Source organism: Lepisma saccharinum, chromosome 21 (assembly GCF_977018435.1).
Source record: "Lepisma saccharinum chromosome 21, izLepSacc3.1, whole genome shotgun sequence".
Lineage (NCBI taxonomy): Eukaryota > Metazoa > Arthropoda > Insecta > Zygentoma > Lepismatidae > Lepisma > Lepisma saccharinum.
The window spans coordinates 39,855,863-39,878,905 of NC_139249.1; the positions used below are offsets into that span (position 1 = coordinate 39,855,863).

General features: G+C 39.6%; 1 protein-coding gene across 1 annotated transcript in view; it reads left to right on the forward strand.

The window, feature by feature from the left end:
* Positions 1-1,829: 1,829 nt before the first annotated feature.
* Positions 1,830-23,043, forward strand: part of LOC146004058 (uncharacterized) — an 82,314-nt gene continuing 61,100 nt past the window's right edge. Inside the window, exons 1-2 of the mRNA XM_083142671.1 lie at positions 1,830-2,359; positions 16,527-16,914. Coding sequence (XP_082998797.1) covers positions 1,870-2,359; positions 16,527-16,894 — 858 coding nt within the window. The 5' untranslated portion in view covers positions 1,830-1,869 and the 3' untranslated portion in view covers positions 16,895-16,914. The remainder of the gene's footprint in view (positions 2,360-16,526; positions 16,915-23,043) is intronic.

The following is a 23,043-nucleotide window of genomic DNA, read 5'->3' on the forward strand; positions in this document are numbered from 1 at the left end:
CGGAAGCGCCCATCCCGGCAAGACACAATGAAGAAGTAAGGAATATCAGGTTTCAACCGGCAAGGAATTCACACACCAGGAATGTGCCTCCCGCACCGGCTCGGCTGGACGAACAGGAGGCAGAAGGAGACGAAGTGTAAGAAGTGGAGGAAGCTCCGGAAAATGCTTCTAGAAGAAGATTCTTCGCTGTCTTACTGGGAAGGCAGGAAGCTGAGGAGCGTAGGAGAATTCGTCCAATCAGAATGCCTGGTGAGAAACATGAAGACTACCTTATAAGGGTGGCTGCATCCAGAACATCAAACATCTAAATTAATCCTCTAACTCATATAAATATCCTCATCAGACCCAAACAAAACACATATCTTTAAATTGCCATGCTAAAGTGCACTTTACACATTTTATCCCTGCACTGGTACTCCAGTGTCTTATATTTCAGTTTCATATTTAGCACCATATATCTACACTTTCAGTACCATGTTTTCACTACGCTGGAACTCCAGTGTTTAAAATATTTTTCTTCTTCTTCTTTTTTATTATGTTTCTTTTAAATTTTTATATCTATTATTATCTCATATATAATTTTTATCTCAAAGCATTAAGAAACCACACATACCCGTTCTAAGGAAACTCGCGCGCGCTATAATCACTCTTTACGAACTCAAAATCCCAAACTCTTGTACAGACGGGGGCTGGACACCGACAGCGGAACACCTAGCCTCTGGGGTGGAGCATTCTTTGACAACAATAATTGCAAAACGTAAAAATAAATGGTCTTAAACCAAGAGCTCACCCGCTTTCGGTTGCCGGCTCCTGATGCAAGATGCATCAATAAACAATATTATGTAATGTATAGGGCGTGCGAGCTCCAAAAACTTCTCATTCATAGATCCTGGAGACCGGGATCCGGTACATGCTAGATCACCACACATTACAGCATACCACCTAAAATTGTAATACAAACAATATGTAACGGAAGATACTTATTCACGTGGAAAAATGTATAGCATTGTACTGTCTACAAATGTAATGTAATGTAACTCAATTTATTAACTATGTTATTTAATCTTGTATTGTTTTCTTTTTATTTTCAGTCTTATGTATCTGCAATTATCAATAAAATAGTAGTGCACAACAATAACGGGGGAACCGTAATTCGAGCAAAAGACGTCCCAGTTTATTGCAGAGGCACTGGGACAAGCGTATGCCCTCGAATGCATACGGGTGGAGGTTTGGTTGTATTCGGGGGTTCCCCCCTTATTTGTACGATAATGACGCCACATAATTCGGTAATGCATGTCTATAGAAAAAGAATGTTCTTGAAAAAAAAGTAGATCTTGCTGTGACCTTAATTTCCCTTCGAAAACAAATGACAAATGATATGCTGAGATATAATCAGTGTTGCATTTTATACTCTTTGAACATGTGGATGATGAAAACGTGTTGAACAGGAAATCAGAACAGGAAAATTAAGAAAACAAAACAAGCTATTGGCAATCTACATTTCGAGCTGATAGTCATAGACCTGAGAGCACAATTAACTTTGATGCACACGATGGACAACTTTATTGCGATATCCCGCGGGTGCCAGTGGTTCTTTGGAAGTAGAAGTGAGTTGTTACACAGGAACTCTTGCACGATGGTTGTTCCTTGGTACGCTTTGATGAACAAGAGGTGCATGGACACCCCACACGTTCACAGAGATTACGCATGGATGGCAATAGATCCTGAACGAAGATAATAGGTTATTATTTCTTTAGCGGACATCCATTATGAACGTTTCTGGTCTTTGACTTCTAATTAGTGTATGGTTCCTTCATTTGTGTGTCTGGGATCGTGCTGGACGCACTGCTCTTCCGTGCTTTGAGGACCATGTACACTGTGCTTCCTGTTTGGTTGGTGTTCGCGGTGTGTTTCTGTAAGGATGTTCACAAAACTCCTGGTCCTAGTGAGACGAAGCTGGACAATAATGTTCCAGCAGTGGCAGAGGAACGTGCGGACACGAACCAGTTCTCGCACTGCATCCAGGACTGGGATGTGGACTGCATGAAGGCGAATGTGGTGTCCAATCTCGACAAACTTCAGAGCTTCAACCTTCTGAAACTGTTCGACGGCGTCGAGTTACGAAAGAAGCAAGGTGCTGAACGGTTTGACATCCCCGTTGCTGAAGGCGTCGCAGAAACGCCAAGAGGGTTTAAGGAGGACGATTTGTCTTCCAGGATAAGGCAGCTGGCGAAGAAGTTCTACCTGAACATCAACATAGCACCTGGTGCTGATCTGAGGGCTTTCCGAAGCGATGATGACAAGTCATTCCACGCCGGCATTGTTGTCGCCGATTCTGCCGATCTAGGAGCTGTACAGGGTATGTATGTACTCAAGAATAAAAAGGCATAAAGCTAGTGTAAAGGTAAGGTTACACTCATTCTCGATCTCGGCAACAGTGAAGGTGATGTGTAAACAGTACCATGCTCCAGTCGCTTTTACTCCCAGGTAACGGTGAGAGAGTGGATGAGACCCAGAACTGGTTATGGAGGGACATTTACAGAGAAATTTCCACCTGGGAATCGAACCCTGATCCCTCACATGACAAAAAATACGCCCAACTAACTTTTTGCTAAGAATTTCTTTGTGTGTGTCTATAATGGCATCACCTGTATACCTCTGAAATTTCTCACTTTACTCACGTTGCCATAACGATACTGAAAGATCTGTTACAAAACACATAAATGCTTTGCAAGCATTCACATCCATTCCTTACCAAAATTAGAACCCGGGACACCTGTTGCCCTAGCGCACTATGCTGACCACCGTGACAATATGCTGTACATTAAAGAAGCAATGTAATTATGAATAGGTGCGCAAAGAGAAAATTGAGGGTATACATGTACGCCGAAATGCCCCCCTCCCGCCAAGTCCAAAGATGCTTCTCCCTCCCACAGATTATGTCATAATCCCCACAAAGTGTTTAATTATGACAGCAGGTCTACTACTACCCTCTTACTGAATGTCACTTTTTTTTAGCTTTACTAACACTTTACGTCATCTCCCCCCTAAAATTCTTCCTTTTCTACATCTAACTGATTAAATATGGTGAACCTAGATGCAAACGTAACTCGAAACCAGCTGTAGTAAATGAATTACTAAGTAAATATATTCCCATTCCCCTACCCGCCTCATTGTACATATTGCAACATGGTGCCAATATGTAAACTTTTTACATGTAATTTAGAAAAAAATATATTCTTGTTGAATTTTATATTATACCAGCTGATTACCCGGCGTTTCCAGTGTATTTATTTACTCCAATCTTCTATTAGACAGGAAAATAATGGATTCTAACTATAGTGTAAAATGAAACTAATTTTAAATGTGATCGTGAATGTCACCAATTAGCTTAGCGATTCCGAAAACTATGGATTCGACACGAATCTACGTCATTTGTCTAATTTTATTTTTCACCCCCTCTCACCCCCCATGCCGATATGTCATGAACTTGAAGTTGAACCGCATTGGGAGCGTCACGAAAATTATGGATTCCATTCGCAACACAGCCTGAATGTTAGACAACCCGAGAAACACTATCGTTGTGCGGATTGCATAAAGTCACGGATGTGTGTTTGTGCAGAATTTAATATCGGTCGTTCTCGATTATTTTTACATGTCACCCCTTCCCACCCCACCCCTATGGGTGACAGAGGTGTCTTACCCCCAAAATATTCTTTCCAGATTGCAAGTGATACGTGTACTAAGTTTGGTTGAAATTGCTCCAGGCGTTCGAGAGTTATGCCGGAACAAACATATACAGGGAGGTTATTTCAGTCGTTCACCGCCAGAGTGACGGCCGTTCAGCGGTCTCTTCATGCAACAGGTCCCGGCAAATTGCATTAGAGGAAGTCCGTAACAGAAACCGCTTGTTTTGTAATGTTTCCACTTTTCACAATTACAGTTACAATTACAATTGAAATAAGCACGTACCTTGTCGCAAGGATGCTGTGTGTGTGTGGAAAAGGTGTCCTCCCAAATACAAATATTTCTGGCACCTTATTTCTGACAGAAAATCTTAGATTAGACATCGCTACTTTATCCTCAGTTGTCGCGACAGCGCCGGCAGCTTATCGGGGGTTGGGTGAGTTGTCAGCCGCGAGAGGGCGATTCAAACTGCACGTGTCGGCAGTGATGCCAACCGTAGGGACATGTCCCTAAGCATAGGGACTTTTCACTAAATTTCGCCCGCGTAGGAACGTAGGGACAGATTTTGCCAAATGAGGGAAAACGTAGGTACTTTTTTCAATCTTGGTAAATGACATTTTATGAATTAGTTTATCTGGATACTTTAGCGAAGAGGAGAAAAAAGAACTAACTAACAAATCTCCATCAGAATTTTGGAACATGTTATCGGTTGCCAAAAACTTTCAAGGCAAGTTCCTTTTTGAAAACATTTCCACTCTCGCGAAAATAGTGCTAACATTGCCACATTCTAAAGCGGAAACGGAAAGAATATTTTCAATGTTAAGTGATACAAAAACAAAAAAGGGAAATAAAATGGGACCAGAATTGTTAAAGACTGCAGGAAATACAGCATCACCAACCAACATCTATCTCTGCACAGCAGCAGCATGTATGACTTCAAATAACATAATCAACAGTAAACGACTCAACGTTATTCATTAGGGGTGTGCGGGATCCTTTACTTTAAAAAGTCGTTAATTCTTGACGTTTTCTGCCTTGTAAGTTTCTGGAACTTATCGAAAATTGTAAGTTTTTATTCTAGAAATGCAAAAACAATCACTTAAAGTGAAAATGACTTGTAAAATTCGAGATTTCCAGTGCTTCGGGAAATTTCGAACATTTCCCGTCCCGAAAATTTTCCGACTTGGTCGGGAAATTGCAAATTTTTCAGTCCCGAATGTCGGGATTTAAAAAAATTACCGTCCCGATCCCGTCCCGACCCAAAAAATTCTGTCCCGCACACCCCTATTATTCATTAAGGCAAGAATTTACAATACCGGACCCTTCTGTAATTTCTATGCTACGTCTTATATTCACGAAATAATTATTCGTGATGATTTATCTCAAGTTAACATGTTGGGGTGAGGGGGAAAAATGTTAATTAACGTGTAGAAGTTGTAAAATAAGCATTTCAATTCTCGCAATGATTCTCCGTATACAAGTATGGTAGCCATATTTGTTGATATGAACAAATTACAATTAGTTACGCTGTCTACAGCGTTGCCACACTGTTGATTTCATACTTGGAGAGCATGGATTGTGTAAGAATAGCGGAAGAGAACAGTAAAAAAGTTGTTAATGTTATACAGATTGTTAGGTGGAGTGTGCAGGAGGGCTAATTAATAAACTTATTCATTTCAGTATATTGCCCAAAGAACGTGCTTACATGTGACAGCGACAATCGCGATGTAGAAGAACTGATTTGATTACAGGTAAATTTGGCAACATTACATCAATCATAAAATTGCAGGATACTAAAATGGCGTCTTCGATGATGTTAAAGTGCTACGAAAAAAATATTTTTTATCGGTTCGAAATCACAATTACCGCAAAACCATTCAGGAATAGCCCCACTGAGCATTCTCGGTAAGGTTAGGTTAAGTTAGGTTAGGCAAGGCAAACATAGTTAAAATTTGGGCTCGAAAAACGGGTAGCCCAACAAACCATTGACGGATAGCCCCACGAACCATTCAGGTACAAAAAAGGTAAAGTGTTCCCCTGTGCATAGCACCACGCCATGAAGGCGTATAAGGGGTGTGAGGGTAACGCCCCACACTTTCTTGATCCGGTCGTGAGTGGGGGTGATGTGATCAGCATCACGCCCCTGACCGCCTTTACCCCCCAGGGTTTCCCCCAGGTACCCATGTTATTCGACGCTGGGTAGGCGCCGGGGCCGCTTCCAGGTACGGTTAGGTTAAGTTAGGATAGGCAAATGTAAATTCGCTCCTTCATTAATTGTGGAAGCACCGAGCAGAAAGATTTGGTAAGTAAATGTGTATATTTTATCTTCTGTTTTGCATGCTCATGAGGTGATAATTTTTTTAGTCGCTTTACTTGGCGTAGGGACATTTTGACTACGTCTGTAGGGACATTGCCGAAAAATGGTTAGCAACACTGTCGGCTACCAGACGTCAGTGTACGTTCATGTTCACTTCTGTTTGCGTTTATCAGTACACGTGTTGCTTATACTGTGTTATTGTAATGTGCTACTCATGGCCAGTGCTTTATTGTGTGTTAATTGTTATTCATTCATTAGTTATGTCGTTAAACAAATATAGTCTTGAACAGAGAGTTTTTATGTACGATAATTACGTGAAAACGAATTCTTGCAGAAAAGTGGTCAGGGAATTACGATAGACAGGATCTCTTGAACCTAAGAAACGTGTTGTATTGCTGTTAAAGGAGGTCATTTTCAACATCTCTTATAACACAGGAGGTTAGTGATCATCATTATTATTACTTTTAAATATCATTTTACGCTTTCGGTTTGCTTTATGCGCCGGGATGCTGTCTTCCCTTTCTGACAACTGACGATAAAGTAACGATGTCTAATCTAAGATTTTCTGTCAGAAATAAGGTGCCAGAAATATTTGTATTTGGGAGGACACCTTTTCCACACACACACAGCATCCTTGCGACAAGGTACGTGCTTATTTCAATTGTAATTGTAACTGTAATTGTGAAAAGTGGAAACATTACAAAACAAGCGGTTTCTGTTACGGACTTCCTGAACGCAATTTGCCGGGACCTGTTGCATGAAGAGCCCGCCGAACGGCTGACACGCTGGCGGTGAACGACTGAAATAACCTCCCTGTATATACACATACATACATCCATTTTTATATATATAGAAGATAAATTACGAAAAATATATCTCCCAAATTTTGATGGCTGAAACTACACGAGGTTCGGCAAGCGACAGAAAGCACGGCAAAACAAACTTTGAGAATTTGAAAATAAACCCGGTGCTTTAACACATTAGGTTGCTTTTTTGAAGTGGAGATTATAAAATGAAGTTTTCTTTGGTTCCTTTTCTCCGTTGTTTGTGTGCGTGCATGTGTGTGTGAGATTATTCATGAAATAATTAGGAAGAAGGCCATACCTTCATACAGTTTCGTCGGTCCTTAGGATGGCGTGATTTTGCCCAATTCAGGTGAAATATGAATTGTATATGAAAGGCAAGTAGGCTACTGTTTTTATGGCTAGCGTTGTGTGAAGTTAATGCTAACCTTCACATCCTGATAATTTGTAACGGAGCTGCATAAACATTTGACTGGTTCATAAGATGCGAACCTGAAAGCTTAACCTCAGAGAATGTTCACGCAAAAAAAGCTCCGTGTATCAATCAGCGTATGCGTTCGCACTATGCATAGTTTTATTTCTACAATGCGTTCGTTTTGGCTGTGGGCCGAGATAGCGTGTGACATGACGCAGATGCCGGCATTTTCGTCCCGTAAAGTCTCGCTTATTTACACGGATATGTTTAGCATGTAGGCAATTATATTTATACTAGCTGGTTGCCCGGCATTGCTCGGGTATTTATTTACGCCAATCTTCTATTAGACAGGAATATAATGAATTATAACTATAGTGTAAAATGAACTTGGAGTAGAACGGCATTGGGAGTGTCACTATTCATCTCAGCGGCCAGAAAAACTATGGATTTCACACTAATATCGATCGTTTTACATATCACCCCCTTCCCACCTCCACCCCTAGAGGTGCCATAGGTGCCAGGGGTGTCTTAGAGTTGAACGGCATTGGGAGTGTCACTATTCATCTTATCGACCTCGACAACTATTGATTCCACACTAATATCGGTAGCGGAGCCAGGGGTGTCTTACCTCCACAGTATTTCTGTCCAGATTGTAAGTCATAGTATGTGTACCAAGTATGGTCAAAGTGAATGTCACCAATTAGCTTCGAAACTCCGAAAACTATGGATTCGACACTAATCTAGGTTATTTTTGACATTTTATTTTTCAGCCCCTCTCACCCTCTATTCCGATAGGTGATGAACTTGGAGTTGAACGGCATTGGGAGTGTCACGATTCATCTTAGCGACCCCGAAAACTATGGATTCCACACTAATATCGGTCGTTTTCGATTATTTTTACATGTCACCCCTTCACACCCTCACCCTTAGGGGTTCCAGGGGTGTCTTACCCCACAGTATTTATTTCCATATTTAAAGTCGTATGTGTACCAAGTTTGGTTGAAATCGCTCCAGGCGTTCGAGAGTTATGCCGGAACAAACACACACACACACACACACACACACACATCCATTTTTATATTGAAGATTGCATAGCGAGTACTAACCTGTGTTGTAAGAGTTGCTCAAAGTAGTTTACGCGCTATCGTTGCCCAGAACCAAAACGAACGCACTGTAGATTCGTAGATAGTTTTCAGCATATCGTATATGCATATCTCAATATTCATACAAAAAGGAAAAATGATATGATTTTATTTCCGCAAATTTTGATTTCAATTCACGTTATGTTCAGATGAACAAATCGATAGAAGATCTACAGCTAAGAAAGTGCCTCCACCAGTAGTGGAACCCAGAACCAGTCGATTGCAATGCAAGCATTAGTCCCTACGCTATCAGACAGCGTATTTACAAACCCTAAAGTGCTGCAGAACCAGAGGTATATAACGCTCTCTTATTGGCTGTGCGCACCGGAAGTGTTTACGTTCTTTGTCCGTCATTCCTTGTTTCACTGTTTACAGGATAAGTATGGAAAGATCAGTCTCGTGATTATTTAGGAATAAAATTTATACTCAAATTGTCGAAATTATGCTAAGAAATATATATTTCAATGAAAAAATACTTTTAATTTTAAAAAAATATTTTTCAAGTTATAAAAATCAATCAACATGAGGCTACCGAAAATAATAATTTTGATACCTCTAAAAGCGCTTGTAAAATAATTATATGAAGTGATTACTGCATTAAAGAAGAAATTTCATATCTTGGAATATACTAAATAATTCCATTTCTGTATAATCTACCATGGACGCGACATGGAAAATATACAATAAATAGGAAGGTGCATAAGTTGTTATAATGTTTGCACTGATGTGACTTTAAATAACTTCATTAACTTCAAGAGTTCTGATTTTCTCTCTTTCAAAACATTAATTTAGAAAATGTGCTAAGAAATTAACTTTAGTTTGAAGGGGTTTCTTATCTTGTTGGGATGGATCTCTGAAATCTACACTGTCAGTTTCAACCCTGCCATCTAGCGTTACCTTGAAGAAACACTGCACTTACTTCCGGAATGACAGCCAATAAGAAGCCACACATATCGCTGGAGCTTCTGCAGCACTATAGGGTTTATAAATACGCTCCCCGTTTCCACGAGAAACGCAGAGGCTACTTAGTGCAGAATTTCTTTCGTGTGTTACCTACCTTTGAACAAAGCTTGTTTTGTTGAAAAGTATTTTTTTTTTTGTAGACAGGATTGTGCAATTACGCGTAAAAAAGGTTTTCTACATGAAACGTAAATTATGCGTAGAAAAACGCGTAAATACGTAAAGTACAAAAGTAACTAAAATAAAACATAAAAAAGGAAAGAAAACATTTTTTGCGATGGTTATTGTTATGTATGGCAGTTGGCAGAAAACAAAAAAAAGGGCTTTAAAGTGCTTTTCTTTGGAATTTGTACGTACTTTTGTATCGGAATTTTACAAACTACCATATTCACATTCATATCATAAATAGCCTATGCAAACGTACAATACGTGCCTCTCCTATGGCGCAGTGGTAGCGTCGCCGCCTTGTAATCAAGGGGTCCCAGGTTCGATACCCGCCAAAGCACATAGAGGTTCGGATCACACTTTAAACTGTAGGTCCAGCCCCGATTAGCTTTTCTGTGCATAAAGTTTACTTAGGCCGTGTCCGAAAGGTGTAAGAGCGCACTTTAAGCGAGCATCCTCCGAGCATGGTCTTGCAGTGCGGTCTTCAAGTCGTGTACTGGAAGTGAAAGTCTTTCAAACAGCACTTCGACTGCAGCGCCAAATACGAACAGTAGATAAAACTGAGTACTCGTTGGTTTCCTCGCCATTTAAACACTTGTTTTTCACCATAGAAATCACATAGTATTTTCAAATGCTCGTACACATACATTTCCACACATTAGAAGAACTATAACCAACAACTTGCTGGCCAATAACGTACAGGTGTTGGCCATTGAAACTGAAACACCTGGTAGAAAGCCATTATTTTTATTTAATAAGGGTTGGGGCACCTTTGGCGGCCAGTACAGCAGCAACACCACGTGGGAAGGATCGAAAGAGGCCCTGCACCGTGGGCAGAGGGATTTGGAGCCATTCCTCCTGAAGCACAGTGACAAGTTCAGCACGTGTATGTGGTGGAGAAAAACGTTTCCGCACTCGATTCTCTAACAAACCCCATACAGGCTCAATAATGTTGAGATCCGGCGATTGAGCGGGCCATGGCAGATGTTCAACCTCACTGTCATGCTCATCGAACCACTGTGTGGTAAGTTTAGCAGTGTGAATAGGGCAGTTATCATCCTGAAACACAGCACCACCGTCCGAGAAGAGTGTTTGAACCATAGAGTGTAAATGGTCCTTCAGAATGGTCCTATAGTCTTTGGTAGTGACACGACCCTCGAGAACAATTACTGGGCCCAAAGTCTGCCACGATATTGCACCCCACACCATCACGGATCCGCCTCCATGTTTGACTGTGGTTACCAATCAGTCTGGGTTGTATGCATCAGAGGGACTTCTCCAGACAAACACTCTTCCTGTTGTTGGGAACACGGTGTAGCTAGACTCAATCCGAGAATATGACACGTTTTAGGTCATCCAACGTCCAGTTTTTATGAGTCTGGCACCACTGAACCCGCTTTACGCCATTTGTGCTACTGATGAAAGGCTTTGGGATAGCAGCCCTGCCATGAATGTTCGCCTTATGCAGGTATCGACGGACTGTTTTCGTGCACACAGATTCTGTGAGGTGTGTATTCACTTCTGCGGTGATTGCCGATGCGGTGGTTTTCCGTTTTCTTGCAACAATCCTAGTCAATGCCCTGAAGTCCCTTTCCGACAACTTCCGTTGTCCCCTGCAGTTGCTCCTCCTGGATGTGGTTCGTCCTTCCTGTTCATATGCACACATCACCCTGGATACTGTAGCTCGTGAGACGTCACAAAGTGTTGCAGTTTTAGACACAGATGCACCTGCTAGACGTGCCCCCTACGATCTGCCCACTTTTGAAGTCGGATATGTCCCCCATTATACCGCTCTACACACACGATTTGACGTTCACTGACGAACCTCTTCTACTGGAGTGACTACCAAGGACTCGCAAACGTGACTCATTGCCGATAAGTACGATTTCAACTACCAGATGGCTCTGGCGAGTCCCGCGAACATCCCAGGCTATTTGCGCAGGTGTTTCAGTTTCACTGTCCAATACCTGTATATCTACCTGTGCTGCTCGCTTTCTACCTCCGTGATTTTAAACAAATGAACAACGAGTGTGGAAATCACGTGACCTAGTCAGCTCCCGTCTGTACTGCAAGCTGTGCACTTGCGTACTTCTGTTCTTGGCGCTTTCGAACTGTACTAGATGACGTCACTTCCGCTAAGACCATACTTAAAGCCCGTACTTTGTACCTTTCGGACAGAGCCTTAAAACAAAACAAAGACAAAGACAAAAACTTTACAAAGATTCTTTAAGGTCCAGAACCCATTTACGCGTGCTGATTTTCTCTCCTGGACCGGAATTGAATTTATTAAAAAAATCCTGGACCTTTAAGAACCGTGGCATGAAGCAGCACAGCCCGGAGTCTTCGCGCAAGTGAATGTAGCACACAAAACGGCAATCCAAAACAGCACCCGACGGGATATTCCTTACAGCTTCATAAACACAAAATAGTAATTACGAAAGTCAATAAATTTACATTAAATGTTAATTGTGTTTCTTTAAAATGTATTATAAATTAAAGTTAACCAAACATGAATGACTGAAAACTTGTGAAGGTAAATTAAAACATGAGGTATCGTTAGGAATGTTGCATTTATTGGTACTCATAATTTTACGTTGCTAGGTTAGGAATGTTATGTTTAACACTGATAGCAGTTTTTTACGTTTTTGTTAGGTTAAGAGTGCTAAGTTTGGTTGCGTTATCATTTACAGGTGTTCTTCCATTATTCGAGCGTGTATGCAACCAACCAGTGATTACGAATAAAAAACGAGGAAGCCACACAGATATAGTTTTTCATTAACATACCCAAGCTGTACTTTGGGATCAAATATCTCAGTTATTTAAAACTAAATATGCTGACCAAGGCAGAAATTTATTTTATTTTAAAACATAAACTAAACGTAACGTTTCAACCTTCTAGCAAGGTCTTCTTCAGACTCGGTACCAAGTACAAATGAAACAAGGTACAACAGGAAGATATATATACACAAAAATCACTCCCCTTCAGCACAAGGTAATTAGAAAGTTGCTTTTTTCTGGAACATTCCAGCAGGTGGCCTTCCATTGTCAACTGTACTTTCACCTGACAGGCGATTTAGCTAAACATTTCCTTTCATCTGGAAAGTGGTTTGACTCTATTTCACGCTCTTTTTCCTTATCCTTTCTTTCTTCATGCCTTTTCCTTCTACTCTCCTCTTTCGCTGTTGTCCTTTCCACTCTTTCTAACACATTCTTCCATTCTTTGTTTATCTTCAGTCCCCCATTCCAGTTCATTGTGTCTTCTTCACCTTTCTTCTCTATTTCCTTGGCCTCCTTCCATTTTCTCACTAGTATTCTCTTCTCCCTTCCTATCTGCTTAGCTTCATCCCACTCTATGTCATGTCGCATTTCTCTCTCTCTCTTAAGTCGTACATCGTCCCTATGTTGTTTCAACCTGCCTTTCATTCTCTTTCTTGTTTCTCCTATGTACACACACTGACATTCTTAAGAATACCGAAGAATGGAAATAAGAATAAGGAAAACAGAGAAGAGGAAGAGGAAGAGATTATCTATGAAGTTAGGTGTAAATAATGTCAGAGTGTGTACATAGGAGGAACAAAAAATAGAATGAAAGACAGGTTGAAAGAACATAGGGATGATGTACGACTTAAGAGAGAGAGAGAAATGCGATATTTTAGCACACGAGAGAAACAGGCCATGACATAGAGTGGGGTGAGGCTAAGCAAATAGGAAGGGAGAAGAGAGAACTACGCAGTGAGAAAATGGAAGGAGGCCAAGGAAATAGAGAAGAAAGGAGAAGAAGACACAATGAACTGGAATGGGGGACTGAAGTTAAACAAAGAATGAAAAAAGGTGTTAGAAATAGTGGAAAGGACAAGAGCGAAAGAGGAGAGTAGAAAGAAGAGGAATGAAGAAAGATAGGATAAGGAAAAAGAGCGTGAGATAAAGAGTCAAACCACTTTCCAGATGAAAGGAAATGTTTAGCTAAATCGCCTGTCAGGTGAAAGTACAGTTGACAAGGGAAGGCCACCTGCTGGAATGTTCCAGAAAAAAAACTTTCTAATTACTGTATTTTGTGTGTGGAAAGGATTGATTTTTGTGTATATATATATATATCTTCCTGTCTTGTACCTTGTTTCATTTGTACTTGGTACCGAGTCTGAAGAAGACCTTGCTAGAAGGTTGAAACGTTACGTTTATTATATGTTTATAATTAAAATAAATTTCTGCCTTGGTCAGCATATTTAGTTTTTCATATCATGGGAACAAGGCTTAATGGTGTTATACTCAATTATTTGTATTTTTCGCGGATAAAACAATTTTACATATCATAAAATATCGAACTCTATCGCTGAAAAACAACTCGACATAATTCTCAATGCGGTACAAGGGTCCCGATTAATTAATGCACAAGACAGGGTTGCCAATTTGGTGCTCTTTACACCAGATCTGATGTTCTAACACCTCGAGCTGGTGCCAACTTTTTGAAATTGCGCCAAGATGAAATTATTTTTTAAAATTATTATTATTATTTTCTAGTGTAAATCCTGGTACGAAGAATGTCATCGTTATATTCAATTTGTAATGAGTTATAATAGCTTAAATGTAAAGTAGGCGACTGTAACCTCCCACCCTCTCCTTCCCTATTCGTAGCTACGTCTTTCAACACAATTCCACTTTACCACGGGAAGTTCTGAATACGTGTTCCAATGCACATGTTTCGGAATTGATTAACGAACTATCCACGGCCCAAGATTATTATAAAGAAGACGTTTTCTTTGTCAGATGATGATGATGATGAAGGAAAATATACTATTGTATGCTATAATTCACTTTTTTGTAACGTTTCTGGTGATTTTTAAGCTGGAATCTAGTGCATTTGTCCGCTGTTATTTGGCAACCATGCAAGACAACAATGGGGAAATAAGGTCCTTATCACAGTGTACGAATTAACGGGAGAGATGCCAGGTATTTCCACACCACAAAATATTTTAACCCCTGCAAAAGAAAATTATTTTTATCCCTGCCAGGGGTGTTTTTATCCAGGGTTGTTAAAGGTCCAGGAATTTTAAATAAATTCAATTCCGGTCCAGGAGAGAAAATCAGTAAGCGTAAATGGGTTCTGGACCGTAAAGAACCTTTTTATCTTTAAGGTATTTCAATTCGGTCCACGAACATTTTTTTCCCGATACGGTCCAGGAATAATTTTCTGAATGAATTTAAATACGGTCCCAGGAACCTTTTTTTCCAGAATTAATTTAAATTCGGTCCAGGAACCTTTTTTCAGAACCAATTTAAATTCGGTCCAGGAACCTTTATTCCAGGATCAATTTAAATACGGTCCAGGAACCTTTTTTTTTTCAATTAAACAATACACAACTTGGACCGAATTTAAATTGTGTGAGAAAAAAGTTCCGGTCCTGGAGCGGAAGCCAATAGAACCCATTAGAATTTATGGGTTCCAGGGCTTTAACAACCCTGTTTTTATCACCCTCAAATATGATTGAATTGAAAGCATAGGCTATAGTGTGCCATCTTAACATGTAACAAACACAATTGAAAAATCATCGGTGTCCATTATCGGGCCAGTCATCAAAGATTTCCCTGCCGAAGAAGTATGGACCCTTGTGGATTAAAGAAGGACACCATTCTGAAACTGACCAACCTCAGCTGCCGAAACCACAGCTGGCTGGCTGTCAGTGATGTGCCGTAGACTATAAGTTTACGTCTACATGCGTTGTCTACACGTAATCTACGCGTAGATTACATTGGGTTGTAGTTTACATAGACTACGTAGACAATCTAAAGTGCATTAAAATTAATTTTCAAGGCTTTCATGAAAGGAAAGTGGCATTTTCAACTATATTGGTTCCCAAAGAAATCAGAAGAATCCTATTTACAACAAAAAATTTCTTCTCTTCTATCATCAACTATGGAAGAAGATAAATAGTATGCAAAAACAATAACAGATGGCAGTCGTGAGGCAAGAGTGGTCTTTTTCCCATAAAATACTAGAATATTTCCTGTATTAGGTTTCTTTCTAGGTGAGAAATTGTTCCAATTTGGAAGAAAGAATATGAAAAGTTCTCTTCACACATCAGCAACTGATACGCAGTATAATTTTATTTTAATTCCACGGCGCCCTTTGTTAAGTTATCACCTTTCGCCATGTTGTTTACATAGATTACGTCATCTACGTGTATAAAATAGTCTACGTGTAGAATGAAGACTATCGTTGTTTACGCGTAGACGCACATCACTGCTGGCTGTTTTACACTTAAAGTTTTCATGGCATAGTGCTGATATTTTGCATGTATTAAAGTGTTCGCAATAAACGTGTCGGTGGGTTAGAAGGACGTTAAGCTTGAACTTGGTAATAATCAAGTTATTACCTCCATAGCTCTTTTTATGTGCGAGTTTGGGTTCTCTTAGAATGTAAACGATCCACTAGTATTGCTCGGCAAATTGTCCATGACTATTTTCATTAATTTTTCTCTTACATCCTATGTGTTTTTAAGCGATGGATTTTTATATATGCTGGTTCAGAAGTTGTCAACTGCTTGTTTTGAGTTTTCTTTTAATGCTTAAAGCTCTGTTTGGGTCAAATAAATTGCACGAACATGGTGATGGACAATTTGCACGGTAATACTCATGGATCCCACTGTACTATGTGTTTCTAAATTACGTGTAAATGTTATAAGATTTAACGACCTAAGTTACAACCAGTGTTCTAAACTACATAGAAATGCAAGGCAACGGTTTAGTTTATTGAGTGGTAACATCCATACAAATTTGCATGAAAGAAGTTACTCCCAAAATTAAATCCCAAATACGCCACTGAGTGGACTTCCCAAACCCCAAGTAAAAAGGTTAATTCGCACAGGCCTTAAGCAGAACAGATGCAGCTGGTACCTTATAAATAGGTTATCATGTTTTTCATAAACTTTATGCATTATCCTGTTGCGAGAATTAAAGTTCATATGATACCTTCTGCATAACGTGATGTCTCAAAATATACCCTAATTCTTGTTTCATCTATTTAAATTTATATTTAACAGCTGGAAGAGGAAAGAAGGGCCACAGGTATTCGTCACTGATGTACCCGTTTATGATTGGACTTGTGATTGTCGCCTTCGCCACGTGGGCCATCTACATGGTGATAATGCAAGCTATGTTGTTAGGGAAGATAGCCCTTATATTTACTCTGGCGTATGGCTCACGCGACATCCTGGGGAAAGGAAAGAAGGACCAAATGCTCGATCGTCATCACCACCATTTTCCGGAGGACGAAGAGTACTATTATGTTCATGAAGGAGTTCGGTCAGCCGATGAAATGGCGGACTTTTCTCAAGATGGCAGAATGGCCCAAGCAGCTGACTCTCAGCACATGGTTTACGCTGGTCAGATTCCTTTTACGCATGCGTAGTGGATCAACAAAGTAAAGAGGTAAGTGTTCACTAGTAGTTAAGTCAAGTGCAGTCAGGGACAAAGATGTTAATAGGCAAATTGTCCATTGATATTTTCATCCTGTGTTGTTTTAATGAATGTAATGTATATGCGAAGGAGATATTGCTATCGGTTTAGTGACGTTTTTATTTCAAGTCATGTGGTTGATTTGATTGATTGATTGATTTAGTTTATTTAGTTTATCTGACACTTTCGGCTAATCGCAAAGATGGGCATCAATGACGATGAGATAGATGAAGGGTGGCGGCGATTAGGGGGGTGAGGGAGGGCAGTAGCCCCATACTTCTCGCCACTTTTGCCCCCGCACTATGCTAAACCTTATCTACAGTTGAAGTATACTGTCTTTGCCCCCCAGTTTTGGCACCTGCCCCCTCGGTTTTGGAACCCAATAACCGCCATTGACTTAGGGACAATCATATTGGGACGACACAACATAAGGCCCACAGAGGATTATACTGACCATGAGTCAAGACACCAGAGCCTCGTTAGTCTGCAAAATGCAGTCCAATGTGTACTACTTAGAAGGAAGGTTGACATTTGGGTGTCTGCACAAAGGGTTACCCCTTAAACCCTATCACATTGTGTGAAACAGACTGAGTGGAAATGGTGAAGACAATTCACCTACTATTACTCTTGTTGTTGGGTGTACCTCTTACACCTGCATATTCTACGTATAAATAATTGTGTTCATGATTACGAAAAATTGCATTTTCCATGATCTTTTTCATTTGAAAAAGTGTATTTTTATATATTTTAAAGGAAGGAAGCATTAATTTTGCTTTTACAAGTTATACCAAAATTAGAAAAATGTACCATCTTGTTAAAAATTTGGCAAAAAAACTAATTATGTACAAGCATTTATTTATACATATTGTATATTTTCTGTTTTCCTATTTACTTACTCTAACTCCTTCTCTCTGGTTCCTAAGTGAACTAGCGCCGTGGCAGAGAGACATACTAGTAGCATATGAAGAGACTAATGATACTGGCACAGCTATCTTGGTACCCTTGCCCCTCTGTACACGCAAGAGAAAGTGAAATTTCTTGCATGGTTTATGAAGATTTTGTTGTTTATGAACATTTTCAGTTGATTTTAGCTCTCGGAAATGTGTTATTGTGAAGTGAAGTACGTGTGTTAACTTAGAATGTAACTTTACTGTTAAGCAGAACAGACCGAAGGCTTCGCGCAAGTGAATATAGCACCCAAAACGACTTTCCACAACAGCAGCTATAATTTTACGTAGTTAGGTTAGGATAGTTACTTTCGACGTGTTCTTTCGCTATTTTAGTGTGCATACAGTTAGTTTTTACTAACAAAAAGCAGCGAAATTACTCCGAAATTGCAGGTTTTAACTTACGTGGACCATTCTTTGGGATCAAATATCTCCGTTATTTGTGCTTTCCTAACGCTGGAACCACTTTCACACAGGGAGTCGTAACGTACCCAATTTGCGTTACACGGTACGTTCCATTTTGTAGGAGGAAGAGTATGGTTCAACTGCTGGTACCCATGTAACGTAACGAAATGCAATATGTTATAGACTGACGTTACAGAGAACGTAACAAAATGTATTATGGTAGATATTAACGTTATAAAGGAACGGAACGAAATGAGCACATTGGAACATAACGTAATATGCAATTTGGTATATACTACCGTTACAAGGAAAGTAGTAACGAAATGCATTGTGGTATATACTAGCGTTACAAGAACGTAACGAAATGCAACATGGTAGTAAATAACGGTACATAGGAACGTAATGAATGCAATCCTCCGTAACGGAATGAAGTGAAAGGCAATATGATTAATTAACGTTACATAGGAATGTAGCAAAATGTAAACCACTGTAGCGGAACGGAACAAAATGCAGTTGGGTACATACCATCTGCATAAAGAACGTAAATAAATTCAGTGTGGTAGATGTTAACGTTACAAGGAAAGAACAATTCACAAATATTAGCTAGTAACGTTATAGGCGCGTGACGAATATAATCTATTTAACATCAAGGAAGAAAAAGGAATAGCCAAAATCTCTTACCTTTCATTGGAACATTGCGAAAAATAACTCAGTATATCGTATGGGATTAATGTGAAATAGCCGTGAAAAATATGGTTGTTTGTAAAAAAATGAATTTCAACCAGGGTTGTTAAAGGGCCAGGAATTTTAAATCAATTCAATTCCGGTTCAGCAGGGAATATTAGCAAACATAAATGGATCAGGACTGTAAAGAGCCTCTTTATGTATTTCAATTCGTTCCAGGGACATTTTCTCCTGATCAATTGAAATACGGCACAGGGACCTTCTTTCCGGATCAATTTAAAGACGGTCTAAGTTTCATATTGAAATGAAAGAATACGCAACTTGGACGGAATTTAAACTGTGCGATAAAAAAGTTTCCGGTCTTGTTGCGGAACCCAATAGAATTTATGGGTTCGTGGACGTTTAACAACCCTGATTTGATATTAAATTACATTTTTGGCTCGAAATTGAATAAAGCTTCCAACTAGTGTAGAAATGAGTAGCAATAGGCGTGCGCACGGGGTGCAAGGGGGGGGGCAAATGCACCCCCCTAATCATGGACATCTGTCGATATTTTAGACGCAGGGAAATATGCCATATGCATATGCATATTAACCCGATAATAGTGTTGCCCCCTCAAGAAACACCACTTGAATTCGAAATTATCGCATTCCTGCATCCCCATTATAATAATTAATGTAAATTACTATGACAAATCAAATTATACGTGTGAAATATATACTTTTAGCTGGCATTCGTTTTCTAAAGGGGAGAGGTGGCCATCCTCGCCCCCCTTCCAGATTTCCATGCCCCTATATTATTATACTTTATTCCATAAATTTAGGGTAGACGAATCATATCGCCGGTTATTAAACGATATTATGCTCTTGAAGAAAATGTAGTATTTTGAAGCCGATGAAAGTTCACAAAGGAACAACGGCGGAAGAAGGTGTAGTGGCACAACCACAGGGGGCAGGGGAGATTAGCCCTCAAACTTGTACAGAAATCAATTCTAGGAGGTAAGGAAGGCAAACATTGGACTATAGAAAGAAAGGTTGCAGAATCTAAGAGTAGCAAAACAAAAGGATACTCAAGATGGATTTAGTTTTCACGTCTTTCGTGCACTATTTCTTCCAGACGGCGAAGAGCACCTGCAAGGGGGCACAGAGGGGCAATTGCCCCCTCTCGATTTCTATCTTTATACCAATTTAAATAAAGTTATATAAACTTGGACAGTTGCTGCTGATTACGGTGTAAGTTTTGCCCGTGTAAGGTAATAAATAGATTTATTATTAATTTTTGAAGCCGCACCGTTCATTTATAAACACACTGTATATGAGCCATTGTGAATTCGAGTCAATTTAAACATTTTGCGTTGTTGCGAGATTATCTATTAGGATAAAATTTGGACATAAATAATCTTAGAAAAAGTGCAACTTGTATATCAAAATTGCCATGTCCATCTGATCTCCGAAAGTAGTGTTTAGCACGTCACATTTCAAGTATATGATTGATTGATTTGGTGTCTTGAGTCCACTTTATGCACAGTAAGGCTAATCGGGACTGGACCTTCAGTTTGAAGTGGAATCCGAACCCCTTGTGCCTCCACCGAGTATCGAACCCGGGACCCCTTGATTACTAGGCGACGACGCAACCACTGCGCCATCGGGGAGGCCATTTCAAGTATAGTCCATGATTGTATCTAGTATATGAACGAGATTTGTCCCTCCTCTCAAACAATTCGTGGCTTGTCCCCACCGAACGAAGTGTGTCACTGATAAATTAAGTTTCCGAAAGCAGGCATTATGCATGAACAGAACAAAAAATACTCCTGAGAAATTACAAAAATTATAAGCCAGTTCGTGACCGGGAGTTATTGACGGTCTCCCCCCCAACCTATCCGCTTTAGGTTCCGGGTTCGAATCCTGGTCTGTAAATATCTTTTTTAGATGTCTCTTCATCAATTTCATCTATTTATCATCCATCTTCATAGTTTCGATTAATTATAAAAGTGACATAAAAGCAAAGCAAAATAAGAACAAATAAAAATAATTGCAAAATGACTACAATGTCAGAACTACATTTGAAAAATAAAATGCGAGCAGAAGATTCATTTTCAAACAGGTATTTTGGTAGAATTGTGTAGACAGACAGCATGCCTAAAGTTGCCAATCCACGTGTAGCATGACCTTCGATACTGGGGTTGCGCTTTTTCAGGAAAGTTTTCTCGACCCTCCTCAAGCGTCTTATCAAGAATGCCTCGGTGTTCGCAGCATTGCCAACTTATTTTCCGTCGGAAAAAGTATTTTTCCTCCTATTTAATCTGCGGTTGGCTCTACAATACATCTTATTAAACAAGATACAACAACTGAATTACGGCGAAGTAGGTTAGAAACCCTGCGTGCTGAAGAGCAGCTTCGATAAGGCACCTGAATTGTTTCGAGCTGAACCAGGAAATGGGCGATTTTTATTCCCGAAGGCCATTCCGTAAAACTAATGCCACAAGAATTTTTCTGTGTGGATTTGAGAGCATGAAATTGTAGGTTGATGATAGTACTACAAGACGTCAAGTGGATTTTTTTTTCTGTTTCGTTATTTTATATAGCTTTGCTACCTATATAGTTTGAATAACTAATCAATCATTTGATGAGCAGACAAACACGAAGAAGCCGATCCCGTGGCAAATTAGTTAGCGTAATACACTGCGAAGTCTAATGTCGGATTAGAAAATATGGATGGGTCATTTGTCTTTATACCACTTCCATCACCTATCACATCCTTTATCATCGCGATTAACATAAAGTGGTAGACGCGAAATAAAAATAGAACCTTTGCATGAATGTCCGAAAAAGAGGCAAGGGCACGACCCACCTGGAAAAGGAAAGTCAACCAAAAATTATATATATCGCGCAATTGCATTTTAGCTATAATAATATATGTTAATTATTGCATGAACATGATAACTTCAAATTAAAGCAATGGTTTTTGAGGAGACAACACTGTTATGGGGGAACATGCACCTTGTTTGCCCCCCCGCCCCGGAAAAAAAAACTACCTTGCTTGCACCTCCCTGGAAAAAAAATCCTGCAGACGTCCATGAACCTTTGGTATCGACTTCGGAGTATAAAGCTGCAACGTGCCACCACTCGTAACTCCAGGGTATGCCGAATTGGCAACACATCGCTCCTTGCTCCGGCTGGTCAGTTGGGAGCACCAGTTCTCACCCAGGGATCGGGATTAAGACGATCCACCCTTCCTCCAGGAAGGAAACCACCGAATTGCGACACGTGACAGTAAATAAAATTCCAAATACTTTATAATTAAAATGTCCAAAATCTTTAATCACGAATCGCGCGCGTGCATACTGATTCGCACAAGTTAAAAGTTATAACTTATTGGGTCATGCACGCTCGCAGGCAGTCATAAGCAATTTATTTAACACGAGAGTCCGCGCACCGCCTTCACAGTTAAAAGCAAGACCTCAACTGCTACCTCAAGCGCGAGGTGCAGCATAACAGATTGTTCTAACTTACAATACAAACTCATCACATAAAATAACACAAGAAAAACTGATAATTTATATAACACATCAATGTTAATTAGCGATAGTAAGCTAAAGTTAAGGTTGGCAACAATTAAAAATGCCAACGTGGAAGTTTTTACATCGCGAAGAACACGAAGCGTGGTTCCCCTACTCCTAACATAAACAGCCAATAGGAAAACGATATTTTATTGAAAACGAGGGAGAAATACTTTGCTATAATATTACAATATTAAACTATATAGAAATAACTAAACTGATTTTATCAAATAAATCATACTTGCCCTTGTACATAAAAAAATGATTAAATAAATATTTAGTATATAAGGAAGACAAATTACTTCAATCTTGTACATTGTTGAACAAAAATCGATATTAAGAAGAAATGTACTTAACTTGTGCTTCAAAAACAATGAAAACGTTGCATATATTATTTGGGATCCTATAAATTCTGAATAAATGTTGCAAAAATACGCGAAAAAGAAAGTAAAAAAAAATACGTGAATAATATTATAAAATATAAAGAAACGTAATATATACATGAAT